General features: G+C 46.2%; 1 protein-coding gene across 1 annotated transcript in view; it reads right to left on the reverse strand.

The window, feature by feature from the left end:
* Positions 1–5,988, reverse strand: part of MAMLD1 (mastermind like domain containing 1) — an 83,613-nt gene extending 77,625 nt beyond the window's left edge. Inside the window, exon 1 of the mRNA XM_038122840.1 lies at positions 4,393–5,988. Coding sequence (XP_037978768.1) covers positions 4,393–4,446 — 54 coding nt within the window. The 5' untranslated portion in view covers positions 4,447–5,988. The remainder of the gene's footprint in view (positions 1–4,392) is intronic.
* Between the last annotated feature and the right edge of the window lie 7,625 nt (positions 5,989–13,613).

Here is a 13,613-nt window from a genome sequence, read left to right on the forward strand (position 1 = left end):
GTGCTCTAAAGTTCCTCTTGAAAACTACTGGCAAGGAAGGAAGTTCTGTGTAATTTTAGCACTCAACATCTGAAAAAATTAGAAATGTCCCAACTGTTCTTTGATATGTAGAAAAGAACAGTTGAAAAACTTACAGTTGACTGGTGCTACCTAGGTTACCCATCAATGGCATTGAGACTGGTATATTATTAAGAGAGGTGTATGATGGGAATTGGTTTATTGTGCTGATCCATAGTAACCAACTCCTGTTCGTCCATCATTTATCTCTCTCACCAGCGACATATGGGTTTGTCTATTCACACTCTCAGCATTCTCTCTGCTCCAACAAACAGTCAGCCTTTTCTGCTGGGATAAGGAGATTTTTTAGTTACATCCATTATGTGCGTATCAACATTTATGGCAGGAAGATAATTGCCAAAGAGCTCAGGGGGATAAAAGCTCCCTCTTTATAACACAAACCCCCTTAAAAATCAATATTGATATAAAACAGTTCAACACAAAGCCTTGGTGTGTCTTCTGCTTCCTTCAGTTCAAAATGCTGGTTTTGGGGTTTTTTTTAAACATTGCAAGTCAAACTGGAACATCAGGTAGAAAGCCTTCATAGCGAGTTACATCACTGCTCTTCCCACAGAGGATGATATAGCAGTGTACAATATTAATTGTTCCTCAAAGAAGTTTGCAGCAAATGTGTCAGATATAAAGAGGACTCCTTGGAGAGGTGCCAGCACCATTTAAACTGATTTAGCTATCTTTATTTGGAGACCATACCAATTACTAATGAATCGTAACTTATAGTCACCTTCGCCTAAACGCTGAAAAACGCTGACACAGCCAGCAGCAGGGAACAATGAGAACCTGGGGATTCTGCCCCTCTCCCTATTTCAGGAGCTCAACCTTCTACTACTCCATCCCCCAGTTTGGATAAACCCATTTGTCACAGCTTCTACAAAATTTACTTCACTTTCCCATGGCTATGTACTCATAGAAGTTATTTTAAGGCGATTTTTATCAGAATAGCAAGTAACATAGAACATTTATTGTTCTATGTAATTGTAATTATTGATTATTGCAATTTTAATTGGAATTATTGATTAAATTACAGGGAACTAGTGAGTTGCACTGTACTTAACCCACAAGACAACTTAGGGTTTTTTCTTACTGTTATTCTTGCCCTTGTGTTTCCTTCTGCCTCCCTAACTTTTGTTTCTCTCATGAAGCCCATTATTGGGTCAGTTCTTGTCCTACTGTCACACCCAGGCAGGTTAGTGACCTCTTAAGTCAGGGCAAGAGTATCATCCTGACACCTGGGATCATGAACTCTTCGAGTAAATCTTCCTGCATATTCAGAAACCATCTAGCACAATAGCTTCCTAATCCTGTTTTAAATCTCCAAATGCTACCACACTGTAACATTTACAACGGGGGTCAGTAAAAACCATTGCATTTATTAAACACTCCTACCTGTGTTAAGGGGAAGTCATACAAAAATTTTTAAAAATATAACTGCCTCCTTTAATTACTAATCCCTCTCCAAACCCTCTAACAACTACCTCAGCTTTAAAAAAATCCAAGACACTTTACAGTTCAAAATACTTAGTTACAAGGGGCCAAAAGCAAAGCCCTGTCAATATGTGCTTTTCTGATTTTGAAGTATTACTTAAAAGGAATAAAAATAGAGTTGAAAAAACCACATGTAAAAAAGAGAAAAAAAGCCCTCAGAAAATAAAAAGCTGGATTGAATTTGAGCTGCTCAATTGTGAACATTGAACAGCTTTTCACTCACTCGAGGGCTGTTAACTGCATGTTACCTGCCTTACAGTACAGACTATTTGTTTTTTATCCCTGAGCAACAGACTATTTCCTGGTTGAGTTTAAAAACTCTGTGACGTTCCAATATCAACCCACACATGTGTGTCACTGTCAACGTCAGTCGCAGGAAAACATTAGAAGTCACCCCTTGCTAATGCTTTCCTAACATGGAATTTCCTTGTACCTCGCCCCCCAGCCCACCTCCTCCTTCAGCTGAGAGCATCCTTCCCAAAGTGCATTTTTTTTTCTCCCTTCTAAACATATGGCAAGGAGAGAGGACTGAAAATGGGCAGTGCCAGCACTAGATCGCTGCTTTTTTAGGTGCTCGCGTGTAACTTACTCAAACTGCTCTCGCTGCCTTGCACCGGGCGAGCGCGGCTGCGGGGAAAAGCCCCTCCGTGCGTGGGGGCTTCCCCCCTCCCCGGGGCGAGGCTTCCCCCGGGCACTATCAGCGCCTTCCGCCGCCGCGGCTCTCCCGGCTGCAGCTCCGCCCCGGGAGCGGGAGGGCTCGTCCCGGGCAGCCCGTTCTGGGGGCGCCGGGGCCCCGCCGGCCCGGGGATGCCGCTGCGCCGGGGGAGGCAGCACCCAGCTGCCCGGACCGGCGGGTTCAAGGCCGTTCCGGCTCCCTGTCTCCCGGAGGCACCATATGGTCCATCTTGCACATCGGCAGCTTTATTTCCCCATCAGCTCGTCCCCAGAGGGGGAGCTCCGGGAGCAGCAGCCGCCCCCTGCCCCGCAGCCCCCCGGGGCACCGGCATTAGGCATTACCCGGGGATTACGGGGCTAAGTAGGGGAAGACTCGCGTTATATAACCGGGGCAGCGTTCCGCCCTCACGGCGCTCCCACAGCCCGCCCTCCGCCCCAGCCGAGGCGGCCGCACGGCGGCGGGGGGGGGAGCCCGGCGCCTCCGCCCCCGGCCCGCGGAAGGGGCCAGACGCAGTTAATCCCCCCGCTGTGGGGCGGGGGAGGCACCGCGGGGTGCCCTCGCTGCCCGAGGAGGCGGCGGCGGAGGAAGGCTCTTCCAGGAGGCTGCTCGCAAGCGGCCGGTGCTCGCAGCGTTCAGCGGCTTCCGACGGGACGAGGCGAGGCGAGACGAGACGGCCGCGCGTCCCCCGCACGCCGCACCGGGGACCGGCCCGCCCGATCGCGCCAGGCCGCGGCTCCGCGGCGCCTCCCGCCCCGCTCCCCGGCCCCGGGCTCCGCCGCCCCCCCGCCGGGAGCACCGTGGAAAACAAAAGCGGCCTTTTAATTTATTGTTCCGGGGGGAGGCCGGAGGGGGGGCGGTGTGAAAGGAAATCAAAGCCCGTTTTCTTCCCAGAAACGGCCGTTCTCCCCGGGATCCCTCCGAGTCACCCTGGCGACAACCCCCCTCCAGCCAAAGACGAACAAAAGCCGCGGTGCCCCCGGCACCGGCGCTCCTCCGGGCCGAGCAACAGGCCGGGAGAGGCGGCGGAGGAGGGACCGGGAGGAGGGACCGGCTATTGACGGGGGAGAGGGGCAGCCCCTGCCTTGGGGGGGGGGACGTGGGACCGAGCCAGCGAGCGCCGTGTTTACCCTGCCATTGCTCTGAGCCCCGATCTTAACCACAGCATCAGAAACCAAAACAGTTTAAAGCGTGAGTCAGCACGCGTTTTGTTCACGCGTTCTGTTCCGAGCGCACGGACGGTCCGGCGGCGAGCGGCGGCAGCAGCGCCCGCGCTCGGGGCTGTTCCCGCACACGCGCTCCCGCAGCTCGGGCTCAGCGCCGCGCTCCACGCTCCCGTCAGAACAACCCAGGGCTCCTTCGGGGCTCGGACGAGCCTTTTGTTCACAATCCTGCCTATCGAACGAGCGCTTCAGGTTCCCAAAATAGCCAGGCACGCGGCTGCCAACGCAAATACCAGGAATTATTTAAAAAATGATACTAGAGGGACCACCGCTAGCCCCTCCATGCGTGACACCCTCCCGGCGGAGTCCCCGGGCGATGACGGGTTTATCCTCCCCTGCCTGTCTGATCCAAGTTTAGCTGGAAATCCCCTGACGATGGCTGAGCCGGCCCGGCCGCACTGACACGAGAACCCGCGGGCTGGCGGTGCCGGGCGCACCGGCGGGTCCCCGCTCCCGCTCGCCCCCGACAGCATCCACCGCCTCTTCCCGCAGCATCCAGCGCCTCTGCCCGCAGCCCAGCGCGTCACCACCCGAGCAATGACACGGAAACCCACGGAGCGTCCCCCGCTGCCGCGCACTGGCTGCCCCGCCGCCGTGCCCGGGACCGCACCGCAAATCACCTTCTTCACCACCATTTTAAAGCCCACGGACCCCCTCCCTCCTGCCCTCCTCTCCGTGGTCCGACTTCAGCTCTGACCAGAACAGAGGGCGAAATTCCCCCCTCAAGTTTCTGTCCCCTTTCCTCCGGCGGCCCCGGCACACGGGACCCGCGGGCAGAGCGAGCCCAAGGTGGGCACTTTCTTGAACCGCCCCTGCAAACTTTCCAGCCTGGCTGCGACCGTGCTGAGCCCGGTGAGCAACTGTTCCGAGGGTGTTTAAGTCCTTTTAAACCAGCTCCTACTTTCCCAGCCCGTATCGATTTCAAAGGCTACTTACTGGAATATGTGGCTCCATCCGTGGTGCTTCTACCCGCTGGGAAACCAGCAGCATCTTGGACTGGGAATCAACCGGCTTTTAGATCCACTTTGGCTGTATTGAGCAAACCCAGCGCCGCAGAGGACTCGCAGCCTGTTTTCTCCTTTTAGGTTCCAGACAAGTTCATCCTGGCGTTGCAGTTTGCTAATGATTCACTGTCTGTCTCGATCTGCTCACTACATTTCCATCAACCCACAGCTTCCTCACTTAGAAGGTGGAGTTTGTGGGGTTTAAGTTACTGATAGGCATATCTAAGTGCTGTGTCACTCAAAGAGGAGGAGACACACACACACTCACACACACAGCCCGCACACTCACACACACGAACGGCGCCAGGCTTAAAGGGGAAGTAACACTTTCTTCTCTACAGAAATTGGACACCCCACAGATCCAAGGATTTAATTTTTTTCTCCGTGCACGAAGGCGAAAATTAACCAGCCTATGGTCAAAATTTTAACACACAAAAAGCTGCTTAGAATGTTTAGCACCTTCCTTGTAGAGCTTCAAATTCATTTAGTACAAAGTCAGATAGGTCAGAAAGCTACTGGCAATTAATAGATTTTTTTTTTCCCCTTCCAAATCAAAGTGCTCAAATCACTGAAAAGAGAGCCCAAAGTATGAAGTGTAAAGGTTTGAGTTATTCTTACAGAGGGTAGTTTCTTGTCCCTTTATGGCATAGGATGTTCAGCACTCTTAACACAAAAGGGTTAAACTCATTTCGCCCAGGTGAACCCAGGTTAGCAAGAAGGAAACAGCAGAGTTCTTTCATTTTCATCTTTTGTGCTATGTACATGTCTTTTGAAGACAGACACAATTCCAAATAGCGAGCTCCCACAAAGCCACGCACTTGTCATATGACTATAAATGTGCTTGCTACAAGCTGCAACCTCTGAATACTAATTTTGATAGACCATCAACTGAAAGCTGAGAACGTATTCAGACCTCCTCTTGGACTGTGCAGAAAGAACTGGGAAGAGCAAGCTGCAGGCAGCTAGGAGAGCACACTGGGTCCACAAATAATTGCTGGTATAATTTCATTTTATTACCTTGCTAAATCACTACAATTGTCACTCCTATCCTGATAAACTGGAGATGCTAGAAACTCTGTCCCAGTACATTGACTCAATGGATGAGGTGTGGAAGACTTACTAGCATTTGTAATAAAATGTCTAGTTTCTAAGATCATTCCTGAAATAGTGATATGAGTAAATTATGCTCTGTAAAATTAGGAAGAAAGTTATTTGAATACAACTCCTTTACTGTAACCAAATACGTAAAAGTGGAGCCAGAATCTGACCTCACTTTCCTGAAAGTTTTCTAGACAGCAATCACCTTCAAGTTGCAGCAAACTTATAAACCTCCAAACCCATCTTTGTACCCTGAGCTGATAAATATTCGCAATAACAGTTCATCAACAGAGAAGCATTGCTTTTTAGCTTTGCTGAAGCCTCTGGCTTGCCTGTGACAACTGCAACAATGGGCCCACTTCCCTGAGCAGTATTTGTGGTATTTCAGTTTGCATTGTTTGGAAACTTACTGCTTTGCTTTTCTAGTGCTCTTGCCTTTTATATTATTTAAAATTTCCTTGATCTGTTTTGTCAATTAAAAAAAAAAAAAAAGAAACACAAAAATAACAAACTTTTGTGGGTGTAAACACCCTGAATTCTACAGCCTCTGAGGGCCAGATCTCAAAAGGTTTCAGTGACTAAGGGGAGGTCTGTCAACATCTGATGGTTGGGTTTGCTGGGCTGCCCAGACCAAATCTACTACCCTGCCTGAGGTGCTGAGGCCCAAACACAGAATTAGGGCATCAGCATGGGATCTAAAAGAGCCAACATGCTGAGCAGGAGTCACCTAAAATGAGCAGGTTCAGTGAAGATACACATTCATCACGCTTGAATTAAGCTCCACGTGGAAGGAGGTGCCACTGTGTGGCCACTGTGCTGTGTCAGAAACCCTCCCCTGAAGATACATATGTGTGTAAGGGCTCCCATCTTTCTCCCTGGAGATTTTTGAACTAAAATACATATGTATGGATCACGTGGGGCACCCAGGGATTCACACACGCTGTAGCTGGGCCTACTGACAACACCATGATCAGATGATGAACAGTGGGTCCATGTCAGTTTTTCTATACCAGTTATTGTCAAGAAGTTTTGTCATTTCTGACTCTTGCCAAAGATTTGAAGTTCCTGACAGATGACAATACTTCTGAAGAACTGTCATTTGCTTTGTTCGCTCCATAGAACTAGACCAAAGGCCTCCCCCAAAAGGAAGATGATGTGGGTAGGGTATAGGAGTCCTGTGTGTGCCTGCTCTGCAGCAGGAATGATGCTGCTGCCTTTAGTTGCCAAGGGCATCTGCTTGCCAGGTAGTGGTTTGTGTTCTCCTCTGTAAGGTAGGGTGTGCTCTCAGAGGGAAATCAAATCAGGACACTTTTAGCAGTTAGTCCATGACAGAACTGTGTAATATTTTCCTTCTGAACCTGCTGGCTTAAGCTGTGTAGGCTCTGGATGTCACTCCAGTAGCTCAGTGCCAAGTGTGCCCATGCTGCCAGACCTGGTGCACTGGGCTGATTGGCCTGGATGGTATGTGTGGGATACTCAACAGTGGCAGGACAGCTTTGGGTATGCTCAAAACCCCAATTTCAGTCAGTGCAAGCATTTAACAAACCCCTTGCAGAGATCACTCATTTTCAGTGATAGGTAATGGCTAAGCAGGGGATTTCAGGGCTGCAATTTTGGTCTTTGGTGATTAAATGATGAGCCCTTTCTTTAGGCATATTTACTCTAGTTGACCTGGGGGAATCCTTGGCTGCTCTAGAATCAATAACAAAACTTTCACTGGCTTCCTCAGGGCAGTATTTCATCTTCTCAGGTTAGGCTTACCCTAAGCATGTTGCAGGCTACCTTACTGCTATGCTTCTGTCCTATTTTGAAAAAAGGGACTTGTAGGATTCTGCAGAAAAGATGTGATTCTAATGGCATCAAGGCTGTTATGGCCATGAGGCTTGACAAAACATATTCTAGTACTTCAAATACTTCTCCCAATACTGGGTATCAAACCTGGGCCTGACTGGCTGATTAATCACATTATTTATCAATTTTACAGTAGTTTGTCACATTTCATTTAGCATCTTAATTATCCACAGAAAATATAGTTTGCTTTGTTCCTTTATAAAACTAGTATAATTCCTTTCCACATGGAGATGTCTTATTCAAAAGTCAGAGTAGGAGAGCTGAGAAATTATAATTTTTTCTGAAAAATAACGAAAGGATAAGAAGAGTGCCTTGAACCAAAACAAAACCCATAACACATAACAATCCAAAAATATCCCAAGCAAGACCAATGTTTTTCCTTTACTCATGGGTTGGAAAAAGCAGTATCTTTCTACCTAAGGAGAACAGTTGGCTGGAAAGCAGCAATATGCTAAATAACAGCCCCAATTTGTGTTCACCAAACAAAAGGATTGTGCACTCAGACACAGCCTTGATGGGTTGTGTCAGCAACAGGCACTGCTAATGCAAGATGGCCAAGAGCTAGAGAGAAGGTTTGCATCTTCCAGGCTAGTGTGAACTAAAGATGCTAAAACTGAGCTTCCAGGTAACCATGATGCTGAGACTCTGTTCTCTCAGAAGAATTGTGCCTGACTTCCAGCTGGCCTCTGGTGTTCCTGACACCAGAAAGGATAACAGAAGTCAGAGCAGAAAGGACTGCCCCACAGCACATCTTGTACACTGAAGGGAAGCAGCAACTGAGCAGCACAAGGATTCACCACAGATTCACTGAAGGATTCACAAGTTTGCCAGTGCCTCAGAACCAGATGGATGGCAAGCACGTGACGCTTTCTACTTGCACATTTGCAACCTGAAATCAGGTGAAATCAACAGCTTGGGCTAGATGAACCTTCAGTTGGACTAGTCAGTACTGCATTTCTTATGCTAGATCAGATCAGCAATCCAGCTCATTTGGTATCTTCTCTCTGACCACAGGCAAAAGCTGATGTTACAGAAGATAGAAAAGAAACTTTTACTGAGCAGTTGTAGGACAAATTGCACGTAGTGGTGCAAGCCTCTTAGCAAGTTTCTTTTTAAGCAAAGCCAGGTCTGTAATTGGCTGATGCTCAGAACCAGGAAGGCTCATGTCCGTCGGGTACTTCCCCCCAGTACAGTGTAATAAACTAGGGATGAAATTGCTAATGCATGCAAAATTTCAGTTCATTTCTGAAAGTCACAATACTATCAGCATCACTAACACTGTGTTGAGTAAAACAGCATCTCAGGTAATTTCTGAATGTTTGTAATTGCATGTCCTTTTTCATAGAATCAAACCATTCTTTGATGCTGTGGTTTGGATTGGAAGACACCTTCAAGACCATTTGCCTCCAATCCCCTGCCATGGACAGGGACACGTTCCACCAGACCAGATGGCTCAGGACCCCATCCAACCCCATTGTGAACACTTCCAGGGATGGGGCATCCACAGCTTCTCTGGGCAACCTGTGCCAGGGCCTCAACACTCACAGTAAAGAAATCCTTCTTAATATCTAATCTACATCTACCATCTTTCAGTTTCTCTCTTTTCAGTCCTATCAATACTTGATTTTTCCCTGCTAGAAGTATATGGAAAATACCTAAAAATAGATAAAATGCACCAATAAACAATTTTAATTTACTCCGTAATGCTCGCTACGTTGAGTAATTCTGTAAGTCATATATAAAAATACATGTATATGTGTATAATTGGTAATGTAGCAATTAAATTCTTTTAAAGAAACATTACTTTTAGAAAAATAAGCTTCAAGAAAAAACTTTTGATTGTAAGCAGTTAATTAAAGGTTTTCAGGATGGTCTTCACTGGACATGAAAGAAGAACACGTATGATCAACTTTTTGTAAGTCCTTCAACTTCCATAAGTCATTATTTACCTGAGTTCCCATGGAAGAGTATATAAGTAAAATCATCAAAGGATGGAAGGCCATACTAACATTTCAGTGGGTACATGAACTACTTTAGAAAACTATATCAATTAAAGTGAATTACAACTTTGTCTTTTATACGGAAAAACAGATACCAATCTAATCTCTCTGTTAGGTGTTAAGAGATGACAACTCCGTGAGTAACTTCTTCATATTTTCAGAAAAGTACATTGCATAAAGTGTCTGTCTTCTCCTACAGTATCACTTAAAATCAAGTTGTTAATGTCTGCTTAGTGGCCAAAAGCTTGTTTCCAATTGATATCTTTTGAACTTAATTTTTAAGCTCAGAAATCAATTATTTGTATAGCTCAGAGATCCACATAGGCACATGCTAACATTATGTAGGAGTGCCTCAGAATGGAAGGGATTACCCAAGTGCTGAGGGAAGCACGCAGATGATCAGGGTGGTGAAATGCTGACAGGTTGCTCAGAGGGTTGGGGGATGCCCCATCTCTGGAGACTTTCAAGGTCAGGTCGGACAGGGCTCTGAGCAACCTGATGTAGTTGGAAGATGTCCCTGCTCAGTGCAGGGGGTCTGCACCAGATGACCTTTAAAGGTCCCTTCTGACCCAAACCATTCTGTGATTCTATGAGCTGCTTTTGTAGAAGACTAACAGACATTTCAATTCTGACCATCTTGCAGTTAATAGGATTTTTCATTAAAAGCACAGAAGCTGATACAAATGAACATAATATCATATTCAATAGCTCTATTGTCAGCAACAATACATTGAAATGTTTGATAATGAATGACATTTCTCCACTTTTGACTTGTGCATAAAACATTTTCCCTCTTGAACTGAGATGTAGGCACTCAGCGTGGCTGCTGCTGGCTCTGCCCAGCGAGCATGAACCCTGTGCTAGGCTGCAGGTGTGTTGGATGGCAGGTCTGAGGCTGCTGCACATTCCACCTGCAGCCTCAGTCACATCTAAGAATAAAAGCTGTCATTTGCTGAAGTACCTGCAAACACTCAGGCATTGTTTAAAGGAGCCCCTGTCTCTCCCCAGGAGATGCCTTTTCTCCAAGCATTATGTTTAGCAGCGTAGTCTCATTTATCAATTGCTCCAGCAGCCAAATGGGCACAGAGCCAGGTCCAAGCACATGGGGGTATTGGATCAGGAGCAAACAGTGATAGGCATCACTTGCCAAATTTCCAGGTTAACAATAGGTCTAGGCAATAGGATACACTTCTTTGACTCCTGTACCCAACTGCAGGTAAGACACCACTCAGAATATGTAATAACACAAACAATAGCAATAATTCTAGCCTTGCTGTTTTTCACTGCTGGATCACACAGTTCACATACAAGTGCAGTGATCAGGGATATACAAATCTGCCTCAGTTCCTCTAGAAATCAACAGAGAGGCAGAATCTGACCATAGCTGATACAAGATATTCCAAACTGCTTTAAGTATCTAAGCATAAGAACATGCTTCTACGTTCACATAATTTTGCTGTCCTCAGGAAACACACATTTTTCCTTCATTTTCCCTTCAGTTTCTAAAGCTGTCCTCTCTTTGCTAAAGCTATTTTTTAAAACATTCTCTATTTCATGACTGTCAAAGTGTTCTTTCCATGCCAGATACATGGCAAAGTTACATATTCTTCAACTCAAAACAATTTACATGAATATTCATAAACTACCTGATGGCAGAATTGGCCCAGAGATTTAAACCCATAAAGCTCACAGAAACAAATGTTACCCTCTTTCCTTTGTCAGTGATCCCTTGGATCATGCTTAGAAATCATTCTTTTATGCAGTTGCCAAGAAAATGCAAAACCGACGCATGAAACATTGTATGTTCTGTTTATTAAAGAAGAGTGTCTGTGATGATACAGATATTCAGCCAGACTAGGATGCTGCCAATGTCAGTTTGTGATTTACTAGAAATTATTGATTTCAATTCTTGGTTTCCCAGGGCTACTGAGCATATCCTGTCATATAAATATGCATCCGTTTGCTAGAGGCTGCAGCCTTCTGTAGAAATGTGTGGTGTCTCAACTAGTGTCAGATTTCTTGAACCAAAAAAATAAAGCTTTACTTCCCTTCAGAAAAGGAATGAATAAAAGCTATTAAGATACATTTCTATGTCCAATACAAAACTGGCATCCATCCAGAATTGTACATTTTGTTATTCAAATAAATACAGCGGCACGGTCCAGAGGAATTGTGCTACCACCCTCCCTGTCCCCCAAAGGAAAGTACAAGACCAGTAACCTCAGACTTCTCATATAAATCAAGAAACAGCCTGAACTGAACTACTTTTAGGTACGTATAACTTACAAGTCAGTTACACAACATGGAAGTGCAAAAGGATGATGAGTATAGTTACTCTTTGTACCTTGGGGCCAAGAGTCATAGTTCATTGCCAGCACTTGTAAAAGGCAGAAAGGAGCCCTTGGGAGCTCCAGCATGTGTGTCCTCTCAAACTGTCCCCCTCTCAGGACCCTCTGTTCTCCTGCCCATCTTCTGCTCCTGGTCCCCCAATACATTCCTGCACAGTGCTTCTTTCATTTAGCCCTACTACTCCTTAGTGCTGTGTTCACACCTCCAATTCCAGCTACCCACTCTGCTGTCTTCCCTTTCCCAAGGGAAGTACTCCAGGGTGCAGACAGGTCTCTCACCTACTGCTGGAGCTGCCAGCATGTGCCACAGGGTATAATGGCATTTTTGGAATTTGGTGAAAGATGCTGACAATTCTGCTGCATGGGGAATGTGGTCCATGCCCATCTCAGTGTTCAGAGAAGGGGTAAGGTTCTATATTTTTCTCCAAAAAACCTCCCTGCTTTACCATCACTTTTCTCAAGTCAGTTGCATGCCCTAATGAATTCCATGTTTACAAAAATACAAAATGTTCAAGGCTGACAGTGGTGGCAGAAATGACAGAATAAACAGGATAGCATTTTTTATTTTGTCTTCTCACTTGTTTATGTACAGTGCAGAATAGATTAAGTTTGGGAAGAAGAGAACAGGGCACAGCCTCACAGGACCAGCCAGGGTGACCTTTGCAGGTAAAGACTGTGAGATGGACCAGAATCAGCTTTGCTCCCTCCCTGCTGCTGTGGCTGGTGCAGCTGGGACAGGGAAGGCACTTCCCTCTCAGAGAGGTGATGGTGATCCTTCCTGCTGTGCCTTCCAACTGTACCCACTGCTGCTCGGAGCAGCAGCACCTGCACTTTACACACTACCCTGAGGGAAGTTTGGTTTTGCCATGGCAGGATGGAAAAGGTGGGAAGCAGCTTCCAGCCGTGGGGGCTGTTGCCTGGCTGATGCCCGTTTCCCACGGACACAACAGCCCCACAGAACAGTGATCACCACATTGTGAAGGAAGGAGCCCTCTCATTCGGGGACAATTTTAAACTGGCTTGGAAATGAACCTCTGAATTCCTTTTGAGCACTCTGGCTCTTCCTAAAGTATTTGAAAACAACTTATTGCCAGATTATGGTGAGATCATCTTGCTCTTGCAGGAAAAAGAAAGGAGAGAGAAAAGGAAGCACTGCAACTTCCCAAGCCACTTCAGCACTAATAGCAGTATGATCCCTAATCAATGCAGAGGGGCTGACAGCAACAATAAGTGTTAACTGCTGAGCTGAAGGGGCTGTTTAACCTGGCTAGGAAAAGTTATTTCTGCCACAACTATTTGAAAAAAAAACACCGGCAATTAAATTAATTCAAGCATATTCTCTCTTTTCATGGGAAAATGTGGAAAAAAACAGGCAGAGAATGAATGGCACCTACATTAATGAGAAACTGCTCAAGAAGAGAAAAATAATGGTTTTCTAAAGTATATTCATATTACATTCTGTGGTAGCACCATATGCTAGTTTCCTAGATGCTGGTAATCCTGATGTATTTTTATCTTGGCTAGTACCAAGGAGGGAGCTGTACAAGGCCAAGTTCTTCCCACATATCCATGTTGAAAGCAGTTTACCTTCGCTGTACAAGGCCAAGTTCTTCCCACATATCCATGTTGAAAGCAGTTTACCTTCGCTCTGCGTTGTGAATGTGAACCAAGGCAGCCATGCAACTGCTTCAGAGCATGCCTTTATTTCCTGGCTGTATCTGACTGGCTTTTAAAAATCATCCTACCGCATCTCTTGAGTCTTTTATGAAGCCTTATTTTCAATGACAGAGCCCAGAAATGCTGGACTTAAAAATCACAAACCTCTACTGCTTCCATTTAGGGGTCAGATCCACTAA

The sequence above is a fragment of the Motacilla alba genome, chromosome 4A (genome assembly GCF_015832195.1).
Source record: "Motacilla alba alba isolate MOTALB_02 chromosome 4A, Motacilla_alba_V1.0_pri, whole genome shotgun sequence".
Classification (NCBI taxonomy): Eukaryota; Metazoa; Chordata; class Aves; order Passeriformes; family Motacillidae; genus Motacilla; species Motacilla alba.